Source organism: Dendrobates tinctorius, unplaced genomic scaffold, assembly GCF_039654945.1.
Source record: "Dendrobates tinctorius isolate UK_male_01 unplaced genomic scaffold, ASM3965494v1 ptg000016l, whole genome shotgun sequence".
In the NCBI taxonomy this organism is placed as follows: Eukaryota; Metazoa; Chordata; class Amphibia; order Anura; family Dendrobatidae; genus Dendrobates; species Dendrobates tinctorius.
The window spans coordinates 5,441,105-5,462,530 of record NW_027361684.1 but is presented as its reverse complement, the minus strand read 5'-3'; the positions used below and the strand labels follow the sequence as shown (position 1 = coordinate 5,462,530).

Genomic DNA, 21,426 nt, shown 5'->3' with positions numbered 1-21,426 from the left:
CATACACTGGAACATTCCAAAGGTGGACATCAGACACTGGAGCAGCATTTACAGGGCCCATTATACACTACAGCATTAGAAATGGGGCCCATTATGTTTGGAGCATTATTTGGGCCCATAAGACAGTGGAGCTTCATCCATGGGGACCAACATATACTGTAGCATTATGTGGAGCTCATCATATACTGTTTCAAACATTATATGGGACCAATGATTCTGTATGGAGAAATAGATGGGCCTCGTCATGAGATGTAAAAAGTATTTTTCATTGTACTATACCGCTATTTCTCTGCCGTATCGGAGCATGATGAGTTGTGGTATGTGTTAAAGGGGCGCTCTTTCGCCCAGGGCACATGAAAACCTGCAGCCAGCCCTCCCCCCCACAACTTTAGCCAAATAACCCCCATTTTTCAGTGCGTAACTTGTATTATGAAGTTAATTAAGGTTGACAAGCTTAAGAAAGAAGAATTGATGCTTTTGGCATTCAAATGGGCACTGTAGGTGTGTTTTCCTGTCCTCCTCTCACTGCCGACTTTTATTCCCCATTGACTTACATTGGGTTTCGTGTTTCGGGACGACCCCGACTTTTCCCTATAATCGGACGATCTTGCTCGACCCGACTTTTGGAAAAGTCGGGTTTCACGAAACGAAACGCGACCCTAAAAAACCAAAAGTCGCTCAACTCTAGTCAGGAATATCATGAGACGGTGGAGAAAACAGGAGTGTCACTAAGAACACACTGACAACCCCAACTCACCACAGACACAGATTTCCAATCCAAAACAGGATTATGAGTTTGCAACCAGGGAAAACCCAGAATAATAGTATCATGCAAGTTGTGCAGCACTAAAAATGTACAATTTTCTTGGTGGTCCGGGGCGACCCGCATTATCACCTGGGTCCAAAACTAGGGTTTATTCTCCACCAAAGGAGTAGCATCAATACCCCTCAAAGGGATAGGAGTCCGCAGGGGTATGATAAGAAAACCACAACGTTTAGCAAAGTTTAAATCCATCAGATTCAAAGCTGCTCCTGAATCTACAAAAGCCTTAGCTGAAAATGTAGGCAAGGAGCAGATCAAAGTAATTGCCAAAAGGAACTTAGGTTGTACACTGCCCACAGCAAATGTGTGCGCAAAACGTTTTTCTCGTTTAGGGCAGACAGAAATAGTATGAGAGGCGTCTCCACAGAAAAAACACAGCTTATTACGCCTTCTAAACTCCTGACATTGCGCCCTAGTCAAAACTCTATCACATTGCATAGGTTCAGACATTTGTCCAAAAGGTGGCAATTCCTCTCGTGTAGTTTTACGTTCACGTAAACGCCGATCATCTTGAATGGCTGATGACATAGAATCATCAAGACCGGAGGGAACAGGAAATCCCACCATAACATCTTTTACGGTTTCTGCTAAACCCTTCCGAAAGAGCGCTGCTAAGGCACCATCATTCCATGTAGTAAGGACCGCCCACTTTCGGAATTTTTGACAGTATAACTCTGCAGAATCCTGACCCTGGTTCAATGCCAATAGGGTTTTCTCAGCTTGACCAATAGCATTAGGTTCATCATACAACAACCCCAAGGCTTGAAAAAATGTGTCCACATTAGTCAGAATAGGATTTCCAGGTGTCAGAGAAAAAGCCCAATCCTGGGGATCGCCACGCAGCAAGGAGATGACAATTTTAACCTGCTGCACAGAGCTCCCCGATGAGTTAGGCTTCAAGGCAAGAAATAGTTTACAATTATTCTTAAAATTCAAAAATTTAGACCGATCCCCAGAAAACACATCAGGAGTAGGGATTTTTGGTTCAACAGCAGATGATTGAGCAAGATAGGTGGAAATTCCCCACACTTCAGCAGCGAGCTGCTCAACACGATCAGACAATTGCTTAATCTCCATTAAAGAAAAAATTCTCCTATGGCCCCAGAGAAAAAGAGGAAAAAATACATATAAAAAAAAAATTCTGACACTTTTTTTTTTTTCACAATTCTCTCCTGCTTTTGAGTACCCTAGAATCTGCGGTTTAGGCTGGTGATTCTGTTATGATTGGGTCACGTCTTACAGATGCGAGTATAAATGCCATGCCCCCCGTTCATGTGCACACCGACATCAACAGTTGAAATTTCTGCTGGGTTTGGTGAGCCCCTGATCATCTGGGCCCGGTCGCTGCATCTATCTCTGCATCTGTGATCATCGTGCTACTTTAGCAAGTGCTGACTTATTCTTCAATACTTTGCAATCAATCAGAGGGAACATGCACAGAAGAACTCAACCAGTGATAGTAACAAACTGATTAGCAATTAAAACAAGGGGCGTAAGGACCTCGCTTGGAAGCTTGCAGATGATAAGGAAATAAGCATGACTCAAAAGGTAAAAAAAAGTGCTTGCTTTACACAAAGGTGAAGAGAGCAACAACAGGATCCACGGCAGAAAAAGTATCTTTTTCTATATTAATACATCACATAATACAGGAAGACCTTACAAAACAGATAGGTCTTTATGAAGCCATGGATTGCTGTCGCTCTCTTCACCTTTGGATCTTATGGAGGATTGGAATCATCCTCTTTTTACCTTACTTGACTTGCAGCCACTACCTACATATCAATTTGTGTGGTGAGGTGTTGTCCCAAACTTGATATTTTTCTGTTTTACACAACGAACCAGTCATCTTTAAGTAAAAAAAAGCAAAACAAGATGGTACACATAAGAGTGGTTCTACATGGTGACTTTGGCCGTGACACAGGTTGAGAGCCCCAAGATCACTCTTTGTCGTTGTCACATTGCAGCATAATATAGGTGAATATGTGACTTGCAAAGTCCTGGGATCGCAACAAGCAATTTGCAAAGAATCTAGCTAGTTTTTACTTTGAGACTTATATGTCGCAGTACACTGTGATGTAGAAAATATACAAAGCAATCTTTGATGATGTGGCCTAAGTCCTCCATCTAGCCTCAGCCTAAAGTTGTGTGAGCTGGTGACAGACCAATAATTGCGAATGCACAGATAAGAAGTGAACTATAGGGTTAGGGGAGTACCGGTTCTCCTTGTTCAGACCACCAAATAGAGAGCCAGAGAGAGTCTTTTATGCCCGGTAATGCTTCCTAGGAAAAAAAGGTTTCTTAAAAGGTTTGGATATTGGCTTAATGGGCAGCTAGCTCCAATAGATGGCATGGAAAAGACAACTTTAATTCTTCAGGAACAGAGAGCTGATTTGCATTTTTTTCATAGACCATTGTTTGGTTTATTGAAATTCCCATGACATCTGGCAGTGTCTAGAAGAGGAAACAGTGCCCCCTCATAGAGAGAACTTGTGCAGAATGACAAACGTCTAGTAGACAGGAGTGGTAGGGTAGATTTATGGAAAAATGTTATTCTTTAGATCACTGGCCTACTGTAGAGCATGGGTAAGGTGGTAGACAGGGAACCTTTTTGCAAAACTTGTAATGTAAGAAATCCATTGAAATATGTGATTTTCTCCTTAGATGTTCAACACTCCCAGAGAATCACTGTAAAAATGAATGAAATAACCCTCTATCATGATGGTGTTCTCTTTACTGTGAAATAACTGTGGTCCTTAGTCATTGGTTGGATATCACTGTACTTTATATTTACAGTAGTTATGACATCACTGTATTTATGTCCCAGTTGTGACATCACCTAGTGCATTATCACTACATTATCCCTGTTCATCCACTATGGTTGTGATGTGATATCACTATTTTTATTATATTGTTATGTGTAATATATATGTTTGGTGACATCACTCAAAGAATTATTACTGTGTGCATTTCCAAGTATATATTTAGGAGGTGCTTGGTTTATAGAGTCACCATGGCACTGCTGTGTAAGGTGACCCAGTGGTTCTTTTGCCCATAAGATGAAACCAGAACTATAAATTACAAGTAAAATTGATGTGGTCCTCTTACATATTTTTATAAAAGTGCTAAAAATATAACTTATTTCTCCATAGCAGTAGTTTTGTTCAGATTTTCAGTCGTGTGGCCAAGAATTTGTATAAAGTGGTACAGAATTGTGTTTAGTTCTTTAGGCCATCTGGGCAACAGAACAGATTTATCTCATAAGACACCTCAAGCAATCACTCATATATGTTCCTGTTTTTTTTTTTTGGACAGGTGGGTGTTTGTGGTTAAAAAAGGTTATCAAGATACAGACACGTCCATACAAAGCTCTGTCATAACAAAGGTAAAGGGAGTTGCCTTCACAAACACCACTGAACTCGGGTCAAGACTTTGGGACGTGGTGGATTATGTCATACCGCCTCAGGTTGGTGTAACTAATATTCTTTAAATTATGCAAGTAACAAAACCCAAAACACTGAATTTTTTCATTTTTCATTTTTTTTTAGGGGGAAAATGTTTTTTTTGTAGTAACAAATTTAATTGTCACCCCAAATCAAAGACAAGAAAAATGCAGAGAGGTAAGGAAAAAAATGAAGCAAACGTTTGTTCATAAGCATGTACAATTAGGACGAGGTGCACATCAGTACTTTGAAATTAAAATAAATTATTTTTTTTTCCAGAAACAGTGCCATTCTTGTACACACAGAACGATTTGTATGATTTCGCAGCTCAGAGTCATTAACTTCATTATTGTAATCATATCAATGTAAAAACTCCACTGTGCAGGGAAACTTTTATCTTTCACCCTCTTTACTCTGTCCTTTGCGATTTTGGTATTTTCCCATACTACCTATAACATACAAACTCCGGAAAAAAAATAGTTGAAAAATACAACAGACTTTTTTAGGCCATAAGATATGGCATCATTCCTGCTTAATTAACAATAATATTCTATGAGTTAAATCATCACATTTTCTAGACTAATAAAGTCCATTTTTGTAGTGCTGCCTGATATGAATATCTATCTAATTATCTATCTATCTATCTATCTATCTATCTATCTGTCTATGGTACAGAAAGCATTTTGATTATTACCTGTTCCAGAAACACAATATGCTTGCTGGTTTGAACATGCATCATGCAGAATAAGGCCGGAGTCACACTGGCGAGGAATACGGGTGCGTGAGAGGCGCAAAAACACGCATTAGACACGGACCAATGATTCTCTATGGGGTCACTCGCACCAGGCGTATATTTCTCCTCCGTATCCTCCGCTCCGTGCCACTCGCAGCATGCTGCGATTGTCAGCGTACTACGCCCGTAGCACGCCAATGCAAGTCTATGGGTGCGCAAAAAATACGGATTACACACGGACCACACATGTGACCTGCGAGCAATACGCAGGTCTTTTGGCTGGTGAACAGGAAATGGGCCAATCCATCATCAGGAAGCGTAGACATGCAAATGAGCTCAAAAAGCGCTCCAGACATCCAGGAAGTACGCCTCCACGGAGTACAGCAGCAGCATGGCGTCCACTTACATAAATGTGGAGATGCTAATTGTGCTGGTGCAGGAGCGTCCAGAAATATGGGACCCACGCGATGCAAACTATGCGAACCGCACAAGAAAGGAGGCGTCATGGAGGCGCATCTGTCGCCAGATGTACCATGACTTCGGTGACAGACCACGTGATGAGCAGCAGAAAATTCGTAAGTGCACCCATAAAAATGTAATTAACGTTAGCGCGCGCTATAAAATGACTCTACAATCAGCCCCCCCCCCCTTCCTGGGCATGTAATTTTAGCCTCATGAGGCCGTTACATTAGGATGTGACACGTGGCTTCACACAGCCATAATTAGGGGTTTAGGCCACAAGCTCCTCATCCTCCTAGCCACAAAAATTAGTTTCAGGGGAGCTAATGAGATCCTGGGTATCAGCCCAATTACATATGCCACCATGGGTAGAACGCACACCCCATAAGGCCCAATGCCTAGACTACTGTTTGAAAATGTGACCTCTCAAATATGTGATTTTGACAATCTTTCCTGTCACATTGCAGTGGAAGATGTGATGAAACGGTGGAGAAGCATCCGGGACCAGTACCGCCGGGAACGCCAGCAGCGGTCCAGGAGTGGGGATGCTGGCCATGTCAAGCGGAAATATATATATTATGACCGGCTGAACTTCCTCGCCCCAATTCTGGCTCTGAGACCGTAAGTACATACCTCACACCACATGACACAAAAACATTACACAAATACTTTACAGGGACAAAAATATTGATGTATTTTTGCCTCTATTCTATTTCATAACAGAACTCAATCCAACCTTACGGATCGAGTAACGGCCTCAGAGGCAGATCCCGTTATCGATCCTGTAGGGGATGAGGTGGCTGGCCCATCTTCTCCCCCTACAAGAAGGATGTCTGAAGAGGAGGCATCACAAGAGCACACAATGGCTGCCCGACACAACACACCACCAGGACGGTCTGCAGCTGCAACCTCACCCATCCTGGAAGAGATGGGCAACTTGAGCAGCAGCCCAACTGCCCAGATCAGGCCCTCCCCACAGGCTGCTCTAGCAACACGGCGAATAAGAAGAAGGCGCCAGGTCGCCATTCAAGAGAGCAGGACCAATGTGGACACTGGGATGCTGAATTACTTGTCCAGAGTCACTACAGATGTTGGTGAGGAGGCCTATGCACGTAGCCTCACCCTTTATCTCCGTGCCCTTACCCGTGAGGTCAGGCTCCGTATTAGGGGGTGTATTCAGACCCTGCTTGATGCAAGCACCCCCCCCAATACCCCATATGAGGTGTTTGAATTTCTGGAGAGGTGGCAGCTGTCACCAAGAAATTTAATGCGCATGAGACCATCCACACAGATGCTTGCTCAAGCAGGGTCTGAACAGCCCCTAATACATGGGCCAACACCTCAACCCCTTCCTCCCCCTACCCATCCTTCTATTCCGCAGCCCCAAATGTCTTCATCAAGCCAACCCCACCAATATGGCCACTTGTACCCACCCAGTGTTGGAGGCTGGTCCCAACCTGGTTGGGGACGATCTGGCTATCTTGGTGGGTATGAGCCACGGGCCTACCATAGCCAACAAGAAGCCCCTCACCATCATCATTATTACTCTGGCCAGTATCACCAACAGGCCCAGGAGGCTGGACAACAACAGAATCATGGGCAACAGTATGGCCCCACACAGGGCGATGTTGGCCACAATGTCCAGCAGCACCCACAGGCTGTTCCTCCCCGTTCCCCTTCCCCTACATATGAGGATTTATGAATCAAAACTTTGGAGATGTCCAGTGACATGTAACTGGTGCTTCTAATCTAGACAAAAAAACAGGTGTTCTCCTTCACCAACATTTAGAACATAATTTAACACTCACATTTGTAAACAATGTTTTCCAAACATATGAAACAATCCATCATGACAGGCAACGCTACCTCACGCCTTTCACACAGATATTACATGTGTGTGTATAAAAGAGAATATTTAAATGCGCTATACTGTTACCTGAAAGGATGAAAATACACTAATCACTTGTTAATGCATAGGAAAGGTGTGCTTGCCTTTAGTTAAGTAGTCAACTTTGTTATTAGCATTCTCTAGTAAACCAATTTGAGGCGACCAGCATTCTCTATGTCTTAACAAGTGAGTTTTGTATTTTCATCCTTTCCAGTATAGCATGCTTAAATATTGTCTGTTCTACAGACAGGTAATATCTGTGTGAAAGATGTGAGGTAGCCTTGCCTGTCATGGTGGAATCTTTCTATGTTTGGAAAACATTATGAGGAAATGTGAGTGTTATCTTATTGACTTTATTTTGGTGATGGAGCTCACCCTTTGTTGCCTAATCCAGGTTAATGTAGGCATGCAGCAATGTTGTTATTGCATAATGTTTGTTGCAGTTTTTTTCTGGTATGTTAATGTTACATCAACTTAACGAAGGCCCAAAGGGTCATTTTGGCCATTGCCAAATTTGTGTTATGGCAAAATTATGTTTGCCTTTAAGCAAAACCCAAAAAAAAAAGGCAAAACTAAAAATTTGTCTACTTTAGTTAATGTCTCTGTGTGATTTCTCACTATCCCTCACAACATACTAACAGACACCAACCAATGCAAAGAAACACTCATAGAATCATAAAAAGGCTTGAGTAATATATATTTAGACACACTTTGACCAAAAAAAAATTAGAACATAGACACAGCATTCTCTTGCCAAGAAGTAGCCCCCTCAGGTGAGATAAAGTAATTAGTGAATATATCACGCACTTTGAGGCCAGAGAGCGGTCTACGTTGAGGGATGATAGGTGGTCTCACCCTGCGCACATTGTCCGGCCTACGCACAACACCATCAGAGGAGGAGCAATCATGTATCCTGGTGAAGTTATGCAGAACAACACAGGCTTTCACAACTTCATTCACATTTTGCTCACTCAACTGAATGGCAGACTGGAGTACCCGCCATTTGGCACAAAGAATCCCAAAGGAACACTCCACCAGTCGCCTAGCACGTGATAGGCGCAAGTTAAAAATTCTGCGCCTGTGGTCAAGGTTGCGCCGGGGATATGGCCTCATGACATTACGTGATAACTGAAAGGCCTCATCTGCCACAAGGACATAAGGGACTGATTGTTCGGGGGAGCCTGGTAGCTGGCGTGGTGGTGGTAGATCCAACTGGTTGGTGCGTAGCCGCCGACCCATTATGGAAGTATTGAAGACTCTAGAGTCTCCCGTCCTTCCATAGGCCCCAATGTCAACAATTATAAACTTGTATTGAGGGTCTACCAGAGCCAACAATACAACAGAAAAGTATTGCTTATAATTGAAGAATTGGGACCCTGAGTTCGGCGGCTTACGCACCCTGATATGTTTGCCATCCAGGGCCCCAATACAATTTGGAAACTGGCAGTCCTCCTCAAAGTCCCTTGAAATCCTTAACCAGTCTTCCATCCTGGGCTCGGGTAGGAACACCTGATGGAGTCTTGTCCAGATTTGTGCACATGTAGACCTCACTATGCCTGAAATGGTGGACTTTCCAATGAGAAACTCATGGTGGAGGGCGGCATAAGACAGGCCAGTGGACAGGAAGCTGTAGAACAACAGAAATAGTCCAGGTTAGAATGGCTAAAGTAAAAAAAAATCAGTTACATGCCGACCAAACTTGGTAGGAAATGAGAGAGAACAACACACACATATTTGGTGGCACAATGAATAAGTGATATGCAGTACATATTAGATGTAACATTGTGCTGTGTCAGGTGAAACATATTTTGAGTAAGATGAGGGTATTAAACATTGTCCAAGAAGGCCAAAAAACATAAATTAACACACACATTATGAACATAGAGAATGTGGTTGTGGAGTACATACCATATTGTGAGTAGAAGTCGCTCCTCTGCAGATATGGCTTGGCGCATCCTAGTGTCCTGAAATGTGATCCCAGGGCGCACTGTCTCCAAGAGGCGATCAAATGTGGAAATGCTCATTCGACAGTACTGGTAAAATTTGTCCGGATGCTCCCGCAGAGACGAATAGAGGCGGTGAAAATGCCCTCTTGTGAGTCGTTGCCTCAAAAGTGGATGTACCCACATGCGTCTCCTCCTCCGCGGATCCACTATCACAGGATATGGTTGGCCAAAGCGCCGTGACAAAAGCCAGGTAAAGAGAACCTGCTCGGTTGTATTGAATGTCAGACCCTCTGACATGCTGCACAAAGAACACCAACACACCTCGTGAAAGCAAGGTGAGAAATGTACAGAATGTAGGCAGCCACCTGTTTCTGAGTGTCTAAATAGGGTGCAGGCTAATGATTTAAATTGTTTGCAGGCCTCAAAACCGTTAAATGTCCATTTTGCAAGGCTGCGAGAAAATCTCGCCATACGGATTGCATACGGATTGCATACGGAGACACACATGCGCAAAATACGCGACCTCACCTTGCTTACGGATGACCTACGGACCACTATTTAGTGGTCATTGATCCGTATTACGCATGTAAAATACGGAGCGTATTTTGCGCAGGTTAGTGTGACTCCAGCCTAACACACAACAATTTCTGCAATGTCCATTCGGCCTATTATTATCATTTTGTATTGCTTCTGTAGAGCCATCTTATTCCACAGCGCTTTACAGACATTATCATTACTGTTCCCATAGGGAATCACAGTCTAGATTCCTCATCAGTATATCTTTGGACCATGGGAGGAAACCGGAGGACCTAAAGGAACAAACACGACGAGAACATACAAACTCCTTGCCTTGGTGGCATATGAGCCCACAATCCCAGCACTGCAAAGGAACAGCGCTAACCACTGGGCCACCATGCTGCCCATAAGACCTCTAAGCCATTCAAGCCCAATGTGTATTTACTGACTCCTACACTAAGGCAGCATGGTCTCCTAGGCTCATCCACCCCATTTTTCTACTCCACCATCCACCCCATTTTTCTACTCCACCAACTTTATTGTAAAGCCGAAAACTTGGGCCAGCAAGCATGTTGGTATAAGTGTAATGTGTAGGCACGCATTCACACTGCAGCCACGAAACAGACAAACACAGCCTAGAATGAAAACAATAATGTGTATGGGTCGCCCTCCCAGGGCAGCGGGGCACTCGGTACCGGGCCGGTATCAGGGGGATGTGTCACAGCGGCGGTGACCCGGTCCGTGGCCCTGGGCGCCCAAATCAATGGTGGTTTTTAATGTAGTTTATGGGAATATTTCGTGACGCCACCTGTGGTGTTCGGCAAGGGAGGTGTTAAGCCGACGCTGCGTGCAGATCCGCTGGGACTGATGGTGTGGTGCAGCAAAGATGGTGTAGCTCCCCACAAGTGGAGCTGTAGTCCCAGGGCAGTGTAGGTGCTATGGATCAGGAGGGGCACAGGATGGTATGGATGCTGGTACCCAGATTCAGCAGTGCTGAAGGTGTTAGCGCACAAATAAATGGAGGACACCAGAGCTTGCAGTTTCAAGGCTTTACTCACAGTTCGTGGTACACACTGGTGCCTGCCTCCGCGCCGTGTCCTCTGGGGTAAAGACTCAACCAACCTCCCGGGCAAGTCAGGGCTCTCCTCTCCAACACTCCGCCAACATGTACCTTCCTGAACGACTCCGCCAATGCGCCTTGTGGTGTGAAGCACTCCAGTACTTAGTAACCCTGGAATGCCTCCTAAGAGATGTTCCTAGAACTCTACTTGCATGGCAGACAGCTGTAGCCTGCTTCGGGGACGCCTCACTCCCGGCTCTCTATCTGTGTTGCTGTTGTGCCTCAAGTCTTGGATGGGAGTAATGCATTTACAGCCAACTATTCCACCGATATCTGCTGCAGAACCATAAGTGTCCATACAACCTCAGGGACCGGGCCCCGGCCTTGCACTGAGAACCTACAGGCAGGGTTCCTCTTCCAACCCACGTCTCCTCTGTTCTCTACTCCTTCGTTCCGTACTTGACTCTCTTTCTCATGGAAACTTAGGTTACAGTTCTACGTCTTTCTCCTTTCTCTCCTTTCTCTCCTTTCCCGTGCCAGCTGGCTCAGGTCACCGAGGCAGCTGCAGCACTCCTTCCTCCATCCCTTTTTCCAGGGATCCTCACTCCTCTCTGAGTGACTTCCTTCTCCTACTTTCCTAGGGGACTGCTCTCGCAGACTGCCCCCACAGACTGACCTCTGCAGACTGAACTGTAATTCTAAACCTTCCCAGTCTTTTATGTATTCTAACTCCACCCACCTCCCAGCACGTCCAGTGTTCCAAGCAGGGAACCACCAAAGGTGCTCTGCTACTCTCTAAGCACAGAGCCGCTTGTGGCTGTGCAGAACTACCCTGTGTGTGTGGGGTGCGAGTCTTGGAGCGTGGAAAGGAGCTCCCAACTTACCCAGACGGTGGGGCACTACACCTTAGGAGAAGGTGCAGTACCTCTGTGGCGACTGAGCCTCAGGGGCGCCACATGTACCCTTCAGTAACTTAATAAAAATTAGTAACAGATGTAAAACCATAGGGTCCTTGTTTTTGATCAAATAAGCGTAAAAGCCATCCCATTGCAGCAAGGTATACCCAATCTAGATGGCCCTTAACTCTTATTAGACATGTCATCAAAATGGACAAGGCAGAGAAAAAGTTAGGAACTGCAGATTGTGACTGATGGCTGAAAACGGAAGTGTGAAACAGGCCTAAGCAGACCCTATATCAATCTGCTGGTCTACAGGAATCTCCTCAGTTCCCCATGAGAACTCAACTTCTGAACTGAGACATGCTTTACTGGACTGCACAATCATGGACTATTATCCAATAAAAGCCATGCTTTTAGAATAGAATATCACATCGCCTTAATGAAAATTGGACATAATTGTTCATCCGTGCTGGGCTCCATAATTGTGGAAGTGGAAATGTGGCTAAGGAGCTGAATTCTCTCCTCACGTGGTAGATGTCGACTGTTACATAGTGAGCATTGGTCACTAACAGCCATGGCCGGAGGTAAAATCAGATTGCTACTGTTAATCACTTGTCAATCACTGTAAGAGCCATTTAGATGGAATGCTCGCCAAAGGGTACTGATGGGTCACCATGGTAGCAGGGGGCCTGTCGAAAGCCCCCATGGCTGCCATTTTGTTGCTCATGTGAAGACCATCCACAGGCTGCATTGCAGTATATAAAACAAGAGATCAGCCAGTCGCAGTTCAAGTCCCCTAGGAGGACTAAAAAAAATAAAGTAGAAAATAAAAAAATGTAAAAAAGAGTAAAAAAATATGAATCACCCTTCCCTTTGAAAGCAAAGACATGAAAAAAAGTAAATCTATTTGGCATTGCCTCATACATAGAAATCCAGTCTATCAAAATATTGAATTAACCTGTAAGGTACAGTAGGTATGGAAAGTATTCCGACCCCTTTAAATTTTTCACTCTTTGTTTCATTGCAGCCATTTGGTAAATTCAAAGAAGTTCATTTCTTTTCTCATTAATGTACACTCTGTACCCCACCTTGACAGAAAAAAAAACAGAAATGTAGAAATTGTTGCAAATGTATTAAAAAAGAAAAACTGAAATATCACATGGTCATAAGTAGAGATGAGCGACTTTGCCTTTTTTAGGGTCGAGTCGGGTTTCCTGAAACCCGACTTTCTCAAAAGTCGAGTCGAATGAAATTGGCCGACTATCGTGAAAAGTAGAAGGTCCGGCTGAAACACGAAACCCAATGCAAGTCAATTGGGAAGCAAAGTCGGCAGGGAGTGGAGGACAGTAAACACACCTACATGCCCGACCGCTTTTTTTAAAGTGAGCAAAATCTCTCTCTCTGGATGCTGCACGTCATCTCGTTGCCCACAGTGTACGTCCTTGCTCAGTGTGGCTGAAAAAAAGTCACGTGCGAGCATTCTGGGAAATCCGACTTTGGCGCTCGTTTTGCCGACCGCATGGCCGACTTCACGCTGTGGCCGGGTTTCAGTCGGCGAAACCCGACTTTGCCATAAGTCAGCGACTTATGAATCTGGCTGACCTGCTTCGCTCAACTCTAGTCATAAGTAGAGTTGAGCGAAACAGGTCGGCCAGATTCATAAGTCGCCGACTTATGGCAAAGTCGGGTTTCACCGACCGAAAACCCGACCACAGTGTGAAGTTGGCCATGAGGTCGGCAAAACAAGCGCCAAAGTCGGATTTCCCAGAGTGCTTGCACGTGACTTTTTTCAGCCACTGAGCAAGGACGTACACTGTGGGCAACAAGATGATACATGCAGCGTCCGGGGAGAGGGAGAGAGAGTTTTCGCACACTTTAAAAAAGCAGTCCGGTATGTAGGTGTGTTTACTGTCCTCCACTCCCCGCCGACTTTGCTCCCCCATTAACTTGCATTGGGTTTCGTGTTTCAGTCGGACCTTCGACTTTTCCCGATAATCGGCCGATTTCGCTCGACTCGACTTTTGAGAAAGTCGGGTTTCATGAAACCCAACTCGACCCTAAAAAAGGGAAAGTCGCTCATCTCTAGTCATAAGTATTCCGAAAATTTAAAGGGGTCTGAATACGTTCTGTACCCACTGTAAATGCCATAAGGGGGAAAAAAAATGAAATGACAAAATTGAGGTTTTCCATAACAAAACCTGCCTAAAAATATACAATAGAAAAGAATCAAAATGTTGGTGTGTAAGGCCTCTTTCACACATCAGGTTTTCGCCGTCAGGCGCGATCCGGCGCTTTTGACAGAAACCGGATCCGGCGAAATGCAATGCCGGATCCGGTTTCCCCCCCATTGCCTTGCATTTGCGCCGGATCGCGCCGGATGGCCATGCGTTTCATCCGGTTTTCGCCGGATCCGGCAATGTGTCGCAATGTGTCGCGATCCGGTGTCTGGAAAAAACGTCTACTGTAACGTTTTTTGTCTCCGGCGAAAAAGCCGGACACGCCGGATCCGGCGCATCCGGCTTTTTCACACAATGAAAGCCTATGAGCGCCGCAATGCGCCGGATCCGGCGAAAGCCGGATCCGGTGGCCGGATCCGGTTTTTTTGGTCTGAGCATGCTCAGTAGCTCTGCCCACAGGAGATATATAAGCAAGACAATGGGACCCTCAGCCACACCCAACATGCCACCCAAGACAGCAACCAGGCGCAGGAGAAGGCAGCAGACATCTGCAGCAGCAGCACCATCAGCAACACCCCAAATGGAGCAGCATGCTGAACGGGAGGGGAGTCCAGAAGCAGATGAGAGACGGTAATTATCAAATCCCCCATTCCTCCAAACTAGGGCCATGGAATATCAAGATATTCATTGCCCCTTTGTTTCTCTTTATTCAACAGCCGCCAAAGAGATGCAGCAGCAGCACCATCAGCACCACCCCAAATGGAGCAGCATGCTGAACGGGAGGGGAGTCCAGAAGCAGATGAGAGACGGTAATTATCAAATCCCCCATTCCTCCAAACTAGGGCCATGGAATATCAAGATATTCATTGGCCCTTTGTTTCTCTTTATTCAACAGCCGCCAAAGAGATGCAGCAGCAGCAGCAGCAGAAATGGCATCACTGGCAGCAGCAATACCCACAGCCATGGAGTCTGGCCATCAACAGGACAGCACATCTTCTTCTGGGAGCCCTCCCTCGCATCGTCAGCGTTTGACGGTAAGTTTTTATTTCCAAAATCCATCATCTCTGTAATATATGTCTATTCATTGCCTTTTATTTCAAAACAGGAATCACAAGATGAAGAGGAGCTCCCAGAAGAAGAAGGAAGGGGTGGACAGACGCTTGGAGTGGGCTCACAATTCGTAAGTTTTTTGCATCAAACGCAGAAACACAACATCACACTACACACAACACATAGAAAACAATGTTCTGCAGACCACACACAGCAAACAAATGCCTACATCCAAACTCATAACATTTTTTGTTTTCTTCTCTAGTCTTCCCAATCTGGTGCTCGGCCAAGAGGTCCTCGCAGTGCCTCCCAGGGTCGTCGGCGACAGCAACGCGGCGGTCACCAGCGTGTAAGTATAAATATTTTTGCTTTGTTTTTTTGCACTTTTTATTTCATTTCTTTTGTGGAGGCTAATTATGTTATTTTTGTCTTTTTCTTTAACAGCCTTCACAGCGTGCTCCCGACTCTGACGGTGAGGATGGAGGGATTGATGTGGACCGCCTCATCGATCTCGTCAGAGAAAGGGAGCCGCTCTGGAATATGGCTGACCGCCGCCACGCTGACCTGATCATTACCCGACGACTCTGGGAGGAAATCTGTTCTCTCCTTGTGGGCCGCTGGGAGGACCTCGAAGCTCGGGACCAGATTAAAGAGCGTAAGTATATACAGTAACGGTTGCTTGATGTAAACCAGTGTTTCCCGAACTCCAGTCCTCGTGGTCCCCACGGATCATGTGTTCAGGATTTCTATTTACTATTGAAATCCTGAAAACATGACCCCTGGGGACCATGAGGACTGGAGTTTGTGAAACACTGATGTTGTATACTAACCACTCCTTTCTCGTTTCAGGGAACAGAATTGTGAATCGGTGGCGGTCTGTGAGGGATCGTTTCAAGAAGGAGTTCAATAAAGAGATGCGGGCCCCGAGTGGATCTGGAGGACGCAGGAGCAAGTACAAGTACGCACAAGCCCTGTCGTTCCTCCGGGAAACAATGCTCACCAGAAGGTAAATATTACACACCACATGTGAAAAAGATGTAACTTTTTTTTTTCAGCCAGGGCCATACCATGTCAGTATTTTAATTGGTTTTTTTTCTCTTTATTCCACAGCACGGTGAGCAGCACTCGGGAGCCTGCACGATTGGACCCTTCTGAGGCGATCCCTGAGGAGACCGGCACCGAGGGACACTTCGACCGCCCCGGTACATCTGCACCTTCCCTGCCTTCCCACACATTCGACCCATCTGTCCCATCCACCAGCACAGGAGCATCGTGGCCGCCTACATTACATGAAGCTGCTGGTGAGGAGATCGCTTTCCCTTTACCCCACCCTTCTGCCCCTGCCGCCTCTAGTACACCTGCGGGTACTGGGCGGCAGCGGCAGAGGGGTCAGGAAAAGAGTTATGCGCAAGAGTTATTGCATCTGAATGCATCTTTCCAGAACTGTCTCAAAGTCTTGTCAGAGCAAATCTCCGCAGGCTTTCAGCAGATCAACTCCAGCATTCTGGAGGTGAAGACACTTCTGCAAACCATGCATTCAGAAGCAAGATCTTCGCCAAACCACACCTTTTTCAGGTCTGTTGTGGAGCGCATGGAAACGCTCTCCTGCCCAGCAGATGCATGTAATGCATTCGTGCCACGGTGCTCTACAGCAGGTTACCTCCCAACCTCCACCTCCCACCACTGTAGTTCCTCCACCTGCACCCCCTCCAGCCACTTTCCATCCTCCCCCTCCTATTACATCTGCACCCCCTCCAGCCACTTTTCATCCTCCCCCTCCTACTACATACCAGCAACCTGCCCAGTACCAGCAACCTCCCCAGTACCAGCAACCTCCCCAGTACCAGTCATCTCCCCACTTCCAGCAACCTGCCCCGTACCAAACTCCTTCCCCGTACCAAACTCCTTCCCCGTACCAAACTCCTTCCCCATACAACTTTCCATCAACATTATCTGCTCCTACAGTCCCTGCCCAACCCTCCACTCCACCACCCACCACCTCTTCTGCTTCCCACATGTCCACCCATTCTGTAGTTTTTTCCACACCTTCACCTCTAACTGTTCCTTCCCCACCACGATCCCAGTCCTCTCTCCACACACCCAGTGTCGAAGTGTCCCGCAGCCCCTCCAGCAGTATTTCCACCCCACAATACACAGAATTGTAATGTGTGTTTTTTAATAAAAATGCCCATTGGGTTTAAAACCTTTATTAAAAAAGTTTTTTGCACTTTAAAAAATTAAAAAAAAAAAAAAAAAATTTTAAATAAAAGTTAAATTATCGTTTCACAATGGTTGTCTGTCTTTTCTTTCTGCGGCGAACTATGTTTAAAAAAAAGGTTAAATACAGGGTATTTCAAAGGTAAAAAGGTATTCAAAACCAGGTATATAACTGTGGGTAAATTTTAGCTTTTTGCCACAGTTGTGTTCCTGGTTGTGTTTGAAGCAAAGTATTTCACCTAAAAAGTTGTGTTTATTGTTGGTGATTTCCTAACAATGTACACAACTTTTGTTAAAAGGTGAAATACTTTGCATAAAACACAACCAGGTACACACCTGTGGCCTAAAGCTAAAAATAGTAAGACCATGACAAGATAGCCAACTTTGGTTGGCAAAGGTATATACTGTTGGTCCAGAAGGTACACAAGTTTGGTTAGGGCACAAATCTTTCACACTCTGTCATCCTGCCAGTGTACTCTGCCTTGAGGGGCCACAAGGGTCAATTTTAAAAACCGGATCCGGCGTAATCCGTCGAAAAAACGGATAGAAAAACGGATGAACCGGATGAGACGGATCCAGTTTTGTCTGTCAAGAACAAGACGGATCCGGCAGAAAACCGGATCCGGCACATCAGGTTTTACAAAACATTTGCCGGATCCGGCATTCCGGCACGACGCCGGATCGCGCCTGACGCCGAAAACCTGATGTGTGAAAGTAGCCTAACCCAAAAATGGTAGTGCAAAAAACAAGTCCACACACAGCTCAACTGATGGCAAAATAAAAACATTACAAATCTCACTAAATGGCATCACAAGCCAAAACTTTTTTTTTTGCAAACTTCTGAACTTTTTCCTCACTTAATTAAAAAAAATCTATGTAAGTTTAATATTGCCATAATTGTACTGACCAGGATTGGAATCGCACTTATTATAGTCGATTGGGCTCTTCAGATGTTTGATTTTTTTTAAAAACTTTTTGGACCATGGATTCCTCGCAAAATTGAGAAGACATATTCGATGTTGCCCCGAGTATTGGATTTAAAAAAGCAATGCAAGACTATGGGTATGTGAAAAAAAAAATCGGACGGCACTCAAATTTCATCTGATTGATGTTCATTTTTCACAGATTCTATGTAACAGAAGGTAGATAAACTTTTTTTTCTAATCCAGAAAAAAACTTTTCTTTTTTTTACATGGACGATTAGTCCGTGTGCAAAACCTGCCATCTGACAGCCCCCTATTGAACTACATTAGTGAATCCTTACTTGGACCGCACACATCCATATAATATGCTTGTCTGAATGAGCCCTTACATTGGTTGGATGCTTCAGCCAATGTCCCTTCTGTCTCTACAGGAATATGCTATAGAACCTGCTGCTTCCTTACAATATTTCATTTCTTTCTGGTCAAGTATGACAGTTAGAGTTGTGCGAAACGGGTCGAAAAATTTCAAAAGTCGCCGACTTTTGGCAAAGTCGGGTTTCATGAAACGAAACCCGACCCTAGGATGAGGTCGGCCACGAGGTCGGCGACTTACGCGCCAAAGTCGCGTTTCAAAAGTTTGTTTTGCGCTCTTTTTCAGCCAATCAGGATCCACGGACACTGTGGGCAACGTGATGACATAGGCAGGGGTCACCACCATCTTTCAGAAGGGCATGCAAGTGATTGGCTTGCTTTGGTGGGCGTCACAGGGGGTATAAAAGGGCGTGCACGCCGACCGCCATCTTACTTCTGCCGATCTCAGTATAGGGAGAGGTTGCTGCTGATTCTGTAGGGAGAGCGTTAGGCAGGGAAGAAGACAAAAAAACTGCTTCTGCTGCTAGCGATTTGGCCTGCACAACACACCAGTCACTGTGTGTGCAGTGCAAGGGGAGGCTATATAGTGGTGTATCAGTGGTGTTGGTTGTTGGGCTGCCTTCTAAGGCTTTCTGACATTCCTGCATTGCTGTTTACCCACTGCTCCGCAAACTGCTTTTTTAAAAGCAATCCCAATTTTTTTTTTTTGTCCTGCTGAGAAGAAAAAAAAACTGCTTCTGCTGCTAGCGATTTGGCCTGTACAACACACCAGTCACTGTGTGTGCAGTGCAAGGGGAGGCTATATAGTGGTGTATCAGTGGTGTTGGTTGTTGGGCTGCCTTCTAAAGCTTCCTGACATTCCTGCATTGCTGTTTACCCACTGCTCCGCAAACTGCTTTTTTAAAAGCAATCCCAATTTTTTTTTTTTGTCCTGCTGAGAAGAAAAAAAAACTGCTTCTGCTGCTAGCGATTTGGCCTGTACAACACACCAGTCACTGTGTGTGCAGTGCAAGGGGAGGCTATATAGTGGTGTATCAGTGGTGTTGGTTGTTGGGCTGCCTTCTAAGGCTTCCTGACATTCCTGCATTGCTGTTTACCCACTGCTCCGCAAACTGCTTTTTTAAAAGCATTCCCATTTTTTTTTTTTGTCCTGCTGAGAAGAAAAAAAAACTGCTTCTTCTGCTAGCGATTTGGCCTGCACAACACACCAGTCACTGTGTGTGCAGTGCAAGGGGAGGCTATATTGTGGTGTATCAGTGGTGTTGGTTGTTGGGCTGCCTTTTAAGGCTTCCTGACAGGCTGGCATTGCTGTTTACCCACTGCTCTGCAAACTGCTTTTTTAAAAGCAATCCAATCTCCCTTATCCTCTAGTCACTTTTGTCACAGCTGTGCCATCGAGCCTGTGACATAGCGCTCAGATATCAGTGGGCCTCACACAATCCAAAAGTGTCCAGTGTCCACAAGTGTGTGCAGAAATTCAAAATCTCCTTTATCCTCTAGTCACTTTGGTCACAGCTGTGCCATCGAGCCTGTCACATAGCGCTCAGATATCAGTGGGCCTCACACAATCCAAAAGTGTCCAGTGTCCACAAGTGTGTGCAGAAATTCAAAATCTCCCTTATCCTCTCGTCACTTTTGTCACAGCTGTGCCATTGAGCCTGTCACATAGCGCTCAGATATCAGTGGGCCTCACACAATCCCAAAGTGTCCAGTGTCCACAAGTGTGTGCAGAAATTCAAAATCTCCCTTATCCTCTCGTCACTTTTGTCACAGCTGTGCCATCGAGCCTGTGACATAGCGCTCAGATATCAGTGGGCCTCACACAATCCAAAAGTGTCCAGTGTCCACAAGTGTGTGCAGAAATTCAAAATCTCCCTTATCCTCTAGTCACTTTGGTCACAGCTGTGCCATCGAGCCTGTCACATAGCGCTCAGATATCAGTGGGCCTCACACAATCCAAAAGTGTCCAGTGTCCACAAGTGTCTGCAGAAATTCAAAATCTCCCTTATCCTCTAGTCACTTTGGTCACAGCTGTGCCATCGAGCCTGTCACATAGCGCTCAGATATCAGTGGGCCTCACACAATCCAAAAGTGTCCAGTGTCCACAAGTGTCTGCAGAAATTCAAAATCTCCCTTATCCTCTCGTTACTTTTGTCACAGCTGTGCCATCGAGCCTGTGACATAGCACTCAGATATCAGTGGGCCTCACACAATCCAAAAGTGTCCAGTGTCCACAAGTGTCTGCAGAAATTCAAAATCTCCCCTGTCCTATAGACACCTTGTACCTTGTTTTACATTACTATATAGTTTGTTGGATTTTGTCTACATTTCTACCAAAAATGAGGAAGGCTGGTGGAAGAGGCCGTGGAATTGGGCGGGGGTTGGCAGCTGGTAATGATGGTGTTGGTGGTGGATCTGATGGTAGTGGCAAGAGCAAAATACGACCGAATGCAGGAGGTGTTGAGCCTGCGTCATCGTCTGGCTACATAAGGCCTCGAACGCTTAGTTTTCTAGAAGTTGGCAAACCGCTTTTAAAGCCAGAGCATCAGGAAAAAGTTTTGTCTTACATTGCTGACTCAGCCTCCAGCTCTATCGCCTCCTCTTCTTCAGTTGTAAAAAGTAAAAGCACTGAGTCGTCATTGGAGGCTCATGTTCATGAACCACACCTTTCCTTGTGTCCTTCACCCCAACCAAGATTGAAGGATGACGCAGGCCATACTACTGATTACTCCATGGAGCTGTTTTCACATACCATGCCTGGATTATCAAGTCAAATGGTGAATTACCCAGGCCAAGATGAATCTGACATGGAGTGCACTGATGCACAGCCGCTGATGGATGATTCTGCTGGTACATTCACTCAGAGCACTACATTGTCCTCGCAGTGTACAGAGCCAGATTCTGACCCTGATGAGACTCAGGT

General features: G+C 45.4%; 1 protein-coding gene across 1 annotated transcript in view; it reads left to right on the top strand.

Moving 5' to 3' along the window:
• Positions 1 to 21,426, top strand: part of P2RX5 (purinergic receptor P2X 5) — a 180,433-nt gene that overhangs the window by 80,823 nt on the left and 78,184 nt on the right. Inside the window, exons 2-3 of the mRNA XM_073565318.1 lie at positions 4,136 to 4,286; positions 4,369 to 4,440. Coding sequence (XP_073421419.1) covers positions 4,136 to 4,286; positions 4,369 to 4,440 — 223 coding nt within the window. The remainder of the gene's footprint in view (positions 1 to 4,135; positions 4,287 to 4,368; positions 4,441 to 21,426) is intronic.